This window comes from Salminus brasiliensis, chromosome 4 (assembly GCF_030463535.1).
Source record: "Salminus brasiliensis chromosome 4, fSalBra1.hap2, whole genome shotgun sequence".
NCBI lineage: Eukaryota > Metazoa > Chordata > Actinopteri > Characiformes > Bryconidae > Salminus > Salminus brasiliensis.
Genome location: NC_132881.1, coordinates 45071153 through 45083837, shown reverse-complemented (window position 1 = coordinate 45083837; position 12685 = coordinate 45071153). Strand labels below are relative to the sequence as shown.

The following is a 12685-nucleotide window of genomic DNA, read 5'->3' as shown; positions in this document are numbered from 1 at the left end:
AAATATGCCCTGCAGTTGCAAAAAGTACAACACTGAGGAGGAATTCTGGACCCTAACCCCCTGCAAATGTGCATCAGTTCACCAATATTTCTGAGATACCTCGCATGCAAAGTCCTCATCAGGACATGCCACAGCATTTCGACAGGGTTAAGGTCAGGACTCTGACATGGCCATTCTGGCTTCAATCATCCTTTAGTGGATTTACTTTGGGTCATTGTCCTGTTGCATTACCCAATGTCTCCTCAGCTTGAGACATTCTTCCACAAACTGCTGCCCTCTGATACACAACTGGAATAATTGTTGCTTAATGGTCGCGAGGCATCCAGGCCTCGATGCTGGAAAAAAGGCCTGGACTGTGATGCCTAGTTGTAATGTTTATAACATGAATATTACCATGGAACATATGATGCAGAGCTACACATAATTCTTCTAATACTTAAAATATAAATAATAAAATATTAATAATACAATGAAAAGAACGAAATCAACAAGTGAGTGACAATATGTTTTAGCAAGAATGGAAAATAAGTAAATAAATAAACGATAGAATGATATAATATGCAGGGGACATATTACAGACAACAAAATTTTCAGGCCTAATATTCATATTAAAGAAGCAATAAAAAAATCGCTAAAATAATAGCTTGATGGCATATATATATGAGCAAACATTTTTATAAGAGCATTTTTTAAAAGATATATATGCAAATATAACATATATTATGTATTATGTATGTATATATATATATATATATATATATATATATATATATATATATATATATATACACACATACATACATACATACATACATACGTATCCTTTTAGGATATATATATATACACATACTCAGTTCACTGATCTCCTCAGTTCAGATCTGTCCATTCCTTCTAATACACATATTTCTCCACATATTTCAGTCTTTAAAAATTCATGAAGCTTCCGAAAAAATATAAAACATTTACAGTCAGAAGCATTTTGTCATTTCTGTTAGTTAGTCCTGTAAACACACACACACGCACACACACAGTTGTGCACACACAAAGAAACTGTACACATGGCTTAAATACGAGCTGCACTGAGCCAATAATCAAACACCAGCTTCGATTCACAATGAGGAGAAATTCAAAAGCACGCCCTGCAGCTCCAGCAGCCGTCAGGCACTCCTGTGCTTCCCCGGATATCACTCACATCCCCGGAAAAAACCTTGCATAACTGGGGCTCGCTAAAAGTTTCAAAGGCAGAGAAGGGAAAAGGAGTACAAATGCACTTAAGGCTTACAACAAAAGCAGCCTTTTCTTTAACAGCGCGAGGCCTTCGTACAGAGCGAGCCGTTAAAATGTCATAGCCGGCTGGACCAGACCACACCAACCCCACTAGTACTTACTTATCTTACTGCTATTCAGTGAAAGGCACCGAGCGAGTCTTCCACACCTGGCAGTGCGATAAATATTTCATACATCGCCTCAGAGCAACAGCAGTGGGAGGGGGGGTCTGGAGTCAAAACACTGCACCCAGACAGATAGACTGAGAAAAGTTTGCCGTGGATGTGCTGCGGAGCAAAGTCTCACCAACTGTAACAGTGCAGCAGCAGAATTTTTTCCCCGAACCTTTCTGGAACCTGTTTGCGTGAGCAGTGTTCATGGCTTGTGAATCGAATGCATTTGACCAGCTGCCATCAAGCATCAGTCATTTTAGCTGGAAAGTTAATGTGGCTTCTTGTCTGGAGCTGAACTGTAGATCATCCTAATGACTGTAATGTGGCTCAGTATGTGTGTGTGTGTGTGTTTCCTTAGCTGAAGGGAATGTGTGGATATTTGTGAATCTAGAGGGGAAAAGGAAAGTTGGAGAAAAAGTCAATGTGAGGTGTGAGGCCTGAGTGTGTGTGTGTGTGTTGCGTGGGAGAGAGCGAGAAAGCGGATGAACGAATAGCTGTGTGACGACGCACAATTGGTGACGCACAATAGCTAGAACGCAGCAGCTCAGACAAACAGTCATTTTTCAGCATCAGGAAACTCATATTTGACAGGAAATGACACAAAGCACCGCCAACTCAATAAAATATCAGGTGTGCAGAGTGTGTGTCTGAGATCCAAAGGTCACCCCCTCATCTGTTAAACATGGTGGTGGTGGTCTTTTGAAATCTGCAGGTAGATCTTTCCACACCTTTAGTCTGAGATCTAAAGCTCACCCCTCATCTGTTAAACATGGTGGTGGTAGTCTTTCGAAATCTGCAGGGCGATCTTTCTACACCTTCTGTCTGAGATCCAAAGCTCACCCTCACATCTATTAAACACGGTGGTGGTGGTCTTCTGCAATCTGCAATCAAAGATCCAAAGGTCACCCCCTCATCTGTTAAACACGGTGGTGGTGGTCTTTTGCAATCTGAAATCCAAGATCCAAAGGTCACCCCCTCATCTGTTAAACATGGTGGTGGTGGTCTTTTGCAATTTGCAGGGGGATGTTTCCACACCTTCTGTCTGAGATCCAAAGCTCACCCTCTCATCTGTTAAACATGATGGTGGTCTTCTGCAATCTGAAATCCAAGATCCAAAGGTCACCCCCTTATCTGTTAAACATGGTGGCGGTGGTCTTTTGCAATCTGCCGGGGGATCCTTCCATACCTTCAGTCTGAGATCCAAAGCTCACCCCTCATCTGTTAAACCCTCTTCTGGTGATGGGTTTTCTAAAATGTGCAGGGGGGGATTCTTTGCCAATCTTCAGTCTAAGTTCAGACTTTGAAGTCAGAGAGATTTTTTGTGTCTCACCATCCAAGTCATCCCAAACACATTTGTTGATGTTGAGGTCTGGAGGTCTGAATCTGGTGATCTGCCCATCGTTCCGAGAACAGCAGCAGTTTGCGAGAGATTTAAGAGCTGTTTATCTGATGTGGGGCAGAACTGATGGTCTACCAGGTCTTGCATGGTTATTAAAGGTCTCACCTCACAATCTGATCTATCTGAACGCTACAGACTGCTCATGTGGTTTTGGTCAGATTTTATCAGTGATTTAAATGTAATAAAAAAATAAAACAGTTTAGAGAAGTGTGGCTCCTCATTCATAAAGATGGAAGCCTGGTTTCTCATGTGATTGGAAATGCAAACGTCCGACTCGCCTATGAGGACTTTGATTCAGCTCAGACATTTCTATTGTTAACGCAACAGCGAGGGATACGGTCTTAGTGCTGATATCAGAAACATCTGCACGGCTGGTTGGTTGGGTTATTACAAACAGAAAAGTTCGTATATTTCACTAATAAACCTCATTTATAATAAAGGCTGAATAACTTTGATTGCAGCTGTAACTAAACACCTAGAAAAGAAAAACACCTGAAGAAAAGCCGTAAAAAAATAGAAATTCGATTTTCCAGTGAAAAGTCTGATTCTTCTAAACCACTAACTACAGATTTCCAATGATGTTCGGATCAGTGGACTGTGGGGTCATGGCATAAGCTTCATCTTCTGCCTCCTGGGGAGCTCCACTGTGGATTCTGAGGTGTGTTTAGGAACATTATCCTGATTCTTGCTGAATTTTTATTTTCCTGTAGGAATGCATTGGAATCTGTCCATAAACTTTTAACCAAACTAAACACAGACACTTGAAGAAAAGCCTTAAAAAAATAGAAATTCGATTTTCCAGTGAAACTTAGAACCTCACCAACAATTACTACTATGTCAAATGTGTAAAAGTCAGAAATCAGGTGCAGAACATCAGCTGCAGATGATCAGAACATGGTTGGAGAGGATTATTCTGGAGGAGTCTGTCTTATTTAAACCTCAGATGTTTAGCCTGGTCTGCTCTTGATGGTTGAAGTAAGTGGGGAAGATGATCACCATCATGGCCAGATCCAGAGAGCTCTCTGAGGCCTTCAGAAAGAAGCTTGAGAGGAACCAAAAGAGGAGTCTGGGATGTTTTCAATTTGCTGTTTATCTGCATGAACTTTATCATTATCACTCACGTTTTCATCTTGTACAGCTTGACGCCACATTTACAATTTTTTTCTTAATTCCCTTCAGTTTTGATTTTTATTATTAATATTAATATGATCCAGTGTCAACCAGAGGAGGACAGGTTCCCCTTTTGAGTTTTGGTTCCTCTCAAGGTTTTTTCCTCTCGACCCGAGGGAGTTGTTCCTTGCCACTGTTGCCTATAGCTTGCTCAAAAGAGTCTCGAACCCGGAACTCTGTAAAGCTGCTTTGTGACAACATTCAATGTGAAAAGTCTATATAAATAAAATTTGATTGATTTGTTGTGTATTGAGCTATATTACCGCCATCTCTCAGCACTGTCCCAATAAAGATCAAACATCCAGATGTTCAAATATATTCACAAAGACAAAGGTTTTTTTATGGGGTGCCACAAAGAAAGCAGGAGGAAACCGGAGGAAACACACCTTTCTGCTGGTTTATCTTCATGACCTCCAACTGCTGCTGCTGCTGCTGGTTCTTCTGAACTGGACTCGGGCGTTGAGGGACTAAGGGTTGAGTTCATCCATGACGCCATGGCAGTGCAAACGCTGAGGAAAACAAACAAGCACAAACTTTACAAAACCAGGGGAAGTACGTCTCCGACTGTGGTTCCGTTCCACACAACCATGAACTTCTGAACCGTCTTTTGGATTGTTGTGGTCATCTCAGATCACAAACAGCTTATTTTTACACTGCCGCTGCAGCACAGCAGTGCTGCCAAAGAACTGGAGCAGATAAAGCATGTATCCTTAGGTAACAAAATAACACAGCAGTAAGGAAGACAGGACCGGACAGTATAACGGAAACACACACTACTATGATGCAGTTTATCCAATGGTTCAATTTGCAAATCAGTGGTCTGATTCTTCTAAACCACTAACTACAGACTTCCAATGATGTTCGGATCGGCGGACTGTGGGGTCATGGCATAAGCTTCATCTTCCGCCTCCTGGGGAGCTCCACTGTGGAGTCTGAGGTGTGTTTAGGAACATTATCCTGCTGTAGAAGCCAGCTTTATTCATTGTCAGCTTTTTACAGATGGTATGCTTTGAAAGCGACAATTAATACTGAATCGAGGACACAGGGACAGTTGTCTTCTGATGTCTCGTCCATGAAAGTCACATTATTATGTTATTGGACTTCATTCCAATTCAAGATAGTTCGGTCTGATTGTATGATTCAGGCTTGTATGCAGCTTTCTGATCAGACACACTATTTCCATGTAGCAATTCTTAATTTCTTGCTGAATTTTATTTCCCCATAGGAATGCATTGGAAATTGTCCATAAACTTTTTTACCGAAAACCAAAGATCTGATCACATTTTCAAGCTACAAACCAAGATTTGGCAAAATCATAGAAAAGATACATATCGGATGAGCTTTTGGACCAAGCATCTTTTAGGCAAATGTTTTGGCACCCCACCTGTTACCACACACCTATAGCATAGCAACACCTTAGCAACCACCTCGCAAAGGCTTAGCGGAGTCTCAGTGCAGTGTTTGTTTGCGCCAACATGGAGGAAGGGCTACTTTTATCCGTTTCTTCGACCAATCAGAAAAAGGTTTAGCATGGATAAAGTGTCGGCCCGAGCTGGTCCTCCAGCTAGCGTTCGCAGGTACCAGCTAAGAACAGACTTAAAAGAAAACCTGAAAGCTAACGTGCTGTCCAGTACAAAAATTAAGACCCCCCCTCGCTACAGAGAGCACCTCCCGCTTCTGCACATGACCAGCACACCGTAACATCAAACACACTAATAATCAATAATCCTGTGAAGTGTTTAAAGCTCTTTTGGAGAAGACAGTTCCTCTTCTAATTACTGATCTATTAAAAACAAAAAACAAACAAACAAAACAAAAAAAAACAATCTTGACCAAGGGTGCCCAAACTTTTGCATGCCACAGAACCTCCTTTTTTTTGAGTGCATAAAAAATGAACAATGTCTCATATACAGCTCTCATCAATCTACTGATATGAATGTTGTTAATCTGTATGATAATCATGCTTAAATATTCATGGCCACAGTTTGGGTCTGTTTAATGAGAACAAGCCTCACAGTAATATTCCGACTGTGGCAAATCAGGCCGGACCGGCTGAAGGTGGGAACGGGACACAGCACAGTAATATTCCCACTGTAGGAAAAAAAGGCCAAGAACACTCCACTCCTTCTCTCTCTCTCTCTCTCTCATACACACACAAATTCACACTCACAATCTCCCTTCATAATTATTCCGCCTACAAAGTCTGTGCAACTCCAAGTGAGCCAGACGGAAAGAGAGAGAGAGAGAGAGAGAGAGAGAGAGAGAGAGAGAGAGAGGGAGAGAGGGAGAGATAGAGAGATAGAGAGATAGAGATGTAGAGAGAGAGAGATGGAGAGAGAGAGAGAGAGAGAAAGAGACAGAGAGAGAGATGGAGAGAGAGAGATGGAGAGGGAGAGAGATGGAGAGAGAGAGAGAGAGAGAGAGAGAGAGAGAGAGACAGAGAGAGAGATGGAGAGAGAGAGAGAGAGAGAGAGAGATGGAGAGGGAGAGAGAGAGAGAGAGAGAGAGAGAGACAGAGAGAGAGATGGAGAGAGAGAGAGAGAGATGGAGAGGGAGAGAGAGAGAGAGAGAGGAAGGGAGAAGAAACATAAAGGGAGGGAGAAGGAGTGAAGGAGATGGTCAGATAAACAGAAAAGAAAAAAAGGTGAGAAAGAAAGAGAGAGAGATAGACAGAGAGAAAAAAAGAGAAAGAGAGAGAGAGATAGAGACAGAGAGAGAGAGAGACAGAGAGAGAGAGAGACAGAGAGAGAGAGAGAGAGAGAGAGAGAGAGAGAGAGAGAGATAGAGAGAGATAGAGACAGAGAGAGAGAGAGAGAGAGCCCACAGCCTAGGGACAGAAAAGGGGCGTCAGAAGAAGCCCTGGAAGCCCAGAGAAGAGCGAGAGTGTCATCACTGCAGCTCAGGACAGACAGAAGCAGAGCAGCATTTCTCCCCTCGTGTTCCAGATACACACACACACACACACACACACACACACACACACACACATATATATATATATATATATATATTTACACATACACACACACACCTCCATCTCTCAGTGTTGTTCACATGAAAATAAGTATGTAAATAAGTTAAAGACACAGGAGCGCTCTGCTGACTGTAGAACGTTTCATCTGAGGGGTTTTATTGTTGTGGAAAACTCTTTAATCCGTCATACAATGACCTGCAGCTACGGGATCATTACACCCCATCATTACTGCATCACCCTCACTGCAGACGTGGAGTATTAACCCCAAACAATGCAGCAGTGAGTGAGTGAAGGAGTAAGGGAGTGAAGGAGTGACCACAGAAGTGAGTGAGTGAAGAAGTGAGTGAGTGAGGAAGTGAGTGAGTGAGGAAGTGAGTGAGTGAGTGAAAAAGTGACCAGAGAAGTGAGTGAGTGAAGAAGTGACCATAGAAGTGAGTGAGTGAAGAAGTGAGTGAGTGAGGAAGTGAGTGAGTTACGAAGTGAGTGAGTGAAAAAGTGACCACAGAAGTGAGTGAGTGAAGAAGTGAGTGAGTGAAGAAGTGAGTGAGTGAGGAAGTGAGTGAGTGAGTGAAAAAGTGACCAGAGAAGTGAGTGAGTGAAGGAGTGAGGAAGTGAGAGACAGAGTTAGTGAGTGAGAGAGTGAGGAAATACAAAAGTGTGAGATGTATGAATATAAGTGTTTGAGTTCAGAGAAAAAGTGTGTGTTTGTGTGTGTGTGTGTGTGTGTGTGTGTATGTGTGTGATGATTTATTGCTCTGCAGTAGTTTTGAGTGTTCAGCTGCTGCACATCAGCACAGAGCTCACACTGCACTGCACCAACCACTCATTAACCTCTAACACACACACACACACACACACACACACACACACACACACACACACACACTCAAATGCACTCATTAACCTTTAACACACACAGTGCCTCACACTCACATACTTTTTAACTTCAGTCCAGCTGTACACACACACACACTTAACACCATTTGTATGCATGCATGCATGTATACACACACACACACACACACACACACACACACACACACTCCAGCTTCATCACCTCATCTCAGAGCCACACCTCAAAACACTGAACTCCCCGCTCTCTAAAGACACACACAAACACACAGACAGCCATGAGCTTCCTCCTCCAGCTCCGGCTCTCTGCGAGTGGCTAAATCAAGTGAAAAATTAAAATCCAATACAGTTGCCATAGCAACCGGCAGAACCACCAGGAAACCGGTTTTACCTAAAATTGCTTTAACAATTACAACTAAAGCCAAACCGAGGAAAATCACCCTCATTACACAGCAGCAGGAATAGCCCCGACTCCGGAATCGTACAGAACGGCCATGATCCCACTCCTCAAACACACCCAGCATCCAAACAAAACACACTGCGTCCAAATGTTTACGGACAGCCCTTCTAATGAATGCATTCGGCCACTTTAAGTTGCACCCATTGCTGACACAGATGTGCAAATGCACACACTCACACACACAGCTTGTCTAGTCCCTGTAGAGACATACTGCCAATAGAATAGGACTCTCTGGAGTGGATAAATAAACCTATTGGCACCATGCTGCCTAATGCCAGGTGTGGGCTAGAGGGGTATAAAGCCCCCAGCATCTCTGGAATGATGCATGGTTGATGCTCCATCCAATACTTTTGGGATGAGTTGGGGAGTTGGGGATGATCCAACATCCTGACCTCACTAACACTCTTTTTGCTGAATGCCATCAAATCCTCACAGCCTCCAAAATCTAATTATTCTTTTAATATTATCATTTTAATAGCCTTAATCACAGAAGAAACAAGGAATAAGCAGGTGTCCCAATACTTTTGTCCATGTTGTGCATTAATCTGTTACTGCTCAGAAAATAGGGATCTGCAACCTATAATAGGAAACACATATGATGTAATATTTAGTCATTAGTTACTTTATCAATGTGGTCACACAAAACCTTGTATGTCCAAAAAGGCAACTTTGCAGGACTTAGCTTCCTATTGGTCCGTGCATCGTGAAATTTTGAGACACACTGATGTAGATCAGCTGTGCTGCAGAGGACTGAGACACTTCAGGTGATATCACAGGGAACAAACACTGGTTCTAACCTCCGAAACTGCTGATTTATTAGTAAGTTATTAACATTCAGTCTTATAATTATTATAATTATTAATATTTTCATTATTAATAAATAACTGCTATAAAGCTGTAAAATCTGTGAGCTCTGAAGAACCACAAACCCTGGATTAACCTCTAACACCAACAGTAAGTTCCTCTGGATAAGTGCAAGACGCGGCCTATCGTTACGCCGTCAGCGGCTCAGTGCTGTATAGGAGGCGTGGGGCTGTATGGCTGTACTGCTGTACTGCTGTATGGACGGCAGGGTGTGTGTAAGACGAGTAAATAAACTGAATATCCTCACAGAGCGAGTGTTTACAGTGAAAGAGAGCAGCCACCTGTCCCCTCACACACACGCACACACAGTGCAGGACTTACTGCAGCACTTCCTGCTTGGCGAAAGCTGGGAAAACACAGAGGGAGAGAGAGAGAGAGAGAGAGAGAGAGAGAGAGAGTGAGAGAGAGAGAGAGAGAGAGAGAGAGAGAGAGTGAGAGAGAGAGAGCGAGCAGCAGAGCGTTACATAACCAAAGCCCCGTCTGTGACCATGACTCCAGGCCAAGTGATGGGGAGAAAGCGAGTGAGAGTGAGAGCGAGAGTGTACTCGAGAGTGGGTAAGACCTCTGTGAATGCCTCACTGTATTCTGTTAAACTGAGCAGAGTGAAGCAGTAATTGTGTTCGGAGCTGTGCAGCAGTGAGCTCCCGGTGTGGGGACGCTCTTATTTACACTGAAAAAGCCAGAAAATGAATAAACCTGAATTCACTCAACCTCAATCGTAATGTGGCAGCACCACCTTTGGCATATCGCTGCATACACACAAAAAATTCTTGGTCAAAAGTAGTGGGACACCTGCTCATTCATGGTTTCTTCTGAAATCATTTTTTATGGCATTTACTACTAATGGCACTACTATTAATACTAATAATAATACTAATAACACTACTACTACTAACAACACTACTACTACTACTACTGCTAATAATATTATTATTATTATTATTATTAGTAGTAGTAGTAGTAGTAGTAGTAGTAGTAGTGTTGTTAGTAGTATTAGTAGTAGTAGTAGTGTTATTATTATTATTATTATTATTATTATTAACACTACTACTACTACTGCTAATAATAATAATAATAATAATAATACTAATAACACTACTACTACTACTAATAATAATAACAACACTACTACTACTACTAATAATAATAATAATAATAACAACACTACTACTACTACTAATAATAATAATACGAATAACACTACTACTACTACTACTACTAATAATAATAATAATAACAACACTACTACTACTACTACTAATAATAATAACACTACTACTACTATTACTACTAATAATAATAATAATACTAATACTACTACTAATACTACTACTACTAATAATAATACTAACACTACTACTACTAATAATAATGCTAATAACACTACTAATAATAATAATACTAACACTACTACTACTAATAATAATGCTAATGACACTACTACTAATAATAATATTAATATTATAAAACTACTAGTACTACTACTACTACTACTACTAATAATAATAATACAAGCCTATATAATAATTTACACAGTATAATGAAATTCTTCTTTAGGCATATCACACTTTAGAGAGCCATGGTCAGAGTGCATGGGCAGCCATACTAGAGCCCCCCTGAAGCAGAGAGGGTTCTGGGACTGAGCCATTAATGCGACTTACATGGGACATGTATTTACCCAGGCAGGAGACTGCAGAGTTAGGAGTGCAGAGTGATGAGCTTTCTCAGCTGGGGAAATCCCAAAAAATTAGAATCTCCATTTTTGGCTAACTGGTCCATTCATCTTAGAAATGCTCCAAAATGAATTGGAATTACTTATTGATTCATTTATTTAATGATTGACTGATTGATCTTTACACTTGACCTCCAGTGAACGTTACGAAGGTTTTTTTATGTTCCCTCTACTGTAAAGATGCTGTTTTGGAGACTCAATGTTATGTAAAATAATATATATCTCTATCACAATGAATAACTTATGACCATCCCTGAGAGAAAAGGAGAGAGAGAGAGAGAGAGAGAGAGAGAGAGAGAGAGAGAGGGGCAGAATAGGAAAGAGAGTGGGCATTTGAGTAAGCAACTCAGACATTGAAAGCTTAAACAATCGTGAAGGGGTTGGTGATGTTACCTTAACAGCAGACTGGGGGGGAGGGGGTGAAGCGAGGATGGAGGCGCAGAGGAGGCGAACAGACAAAGAAAAAGTTTTATTTCAAGGTGAATTCTTGCAGGCATGGCAGAGAGCAAAGAGCTGAATTTTCCAGCATAACCCAATATTATTATCTCCCACATCAGCATTCAGCACCAGCCAGCTGCCCCGAGCAGCTCAAGGACTGAGAGACAGCGAGAGTGAGAGAGTGAGAGAGAGAGAGAGAGAGAGAGAGATATGGAAAAGCTCAAAACTTCTGCCAAACAATGCGAGGAACACACACCAACACCCTCAGTCCTTCAGCTACCTGGAGATGACAATGAAAAGAGCTTTATTATATAGAACTCTGTAAAACTGGCAGAGTGGAATGAACTGGTGTGAAGGCCGTTGCCAGGAAGGTGCCTTGGAAAAATACGCCCCATCAGCAAACAGCGCTCTGGGATTATGTTCGGATTTCATGATGATTTTTTTTTTTTTATGCAATCTCTTACAGGAGGGGTACGCAGCTTCACTCCTGAACATGCAGGTAAGGCCAAACATGCAGAAACACACCTCCAGGAACCCCCAATGAGGAGCTGCTGCAGGGGGGGATGTAAATCGGGTCAATATCAGCAGAAAATGCTGGACAGAACAGCAGAGCTGATATCGGACTCATATCTGAGCGCTGGCTCTCAATGAGACGTCATCGGCTCGACACCCAATTAGTGCCAGAGAGCATAACGGGCCTCTCTGGCTGGCTGGAGTAGGATCCTGCTTCACGGGGAATGTTGGTTCATTTTAATGTACGTTTATGTTAAACATCCTCCTACTTTCACTTACCCAGAATTCTGTGAGGTGGTGATTAGGGGACCCTTGGCCTTCTCTGGGGGGGTTTCTGAGGCTGAGGCTGTAGAGGACTGAGAGGAGACGGATTCGTTACTGCCCAGAGACGCCTCGTCAGGGGCCAGGGACACGCCCTCTGAGGATGGAGAGACTGAGAGAGAGAAAGAGAGAGAGAGAGAGAGAGAGAGAGAAAGAGAGAGAGAGAGTGTGTTTTACTGGACTGAAATTTACTGTATTTCTGCGTTACACAACTACAATATTATGTCCTGGATTTTACTACGTCTCCGTGGTCTGATGCACCTTATAACGCACTCCACTTGAATGGTTTTTCACTTTTTCACTTAATTAGGCAGCTGGTCTTTACACTGGGCCAAAATTCAGTGATGAATGGACCAACAGAAAAAAAAGAAAGAGAGGACACAGTTGAACTGTACTGTCATTATTTAAAATCGAATGAATTTAAAATAAATAAATATATACATGTATATATAAATAAAAGAAAATTAATTAAGTAGTTAAAATATCAAATAATATCAAATGAATTTAAATAGATATAACAGTA

General features: G+C 41.7%; 1 protein-coding gene across 3 annotated transcripts in view; it reads right to left on the bottom strand.

The window, feature by feature from the left end:
- The window catches only part of arhgap10 (Rho GTPase activating protein 10), a 130606-nt gene that overhangs the window by 5164 nt on the left and 112757 nt on the right, over positions 1-12685 (bottom strand). For all 3 annotated transcript variants that reach the window (XM_072678562.1, XM_072678560.1, XM_072678561.1), the window contains 2 exons: positions 12121-12274; positions 4395-4517 (listed from right to left, as the gene is read on the bottom strand). In XM_072678562.1, the coding sequence (XP_072534663.1) occupies positions 4395-4517; positions 12121-12274 (277 nt within the window). The remainder of the gene's footprint in view (positions 1-4394; positions 4518-12120; positions 12275-12685) is intronic.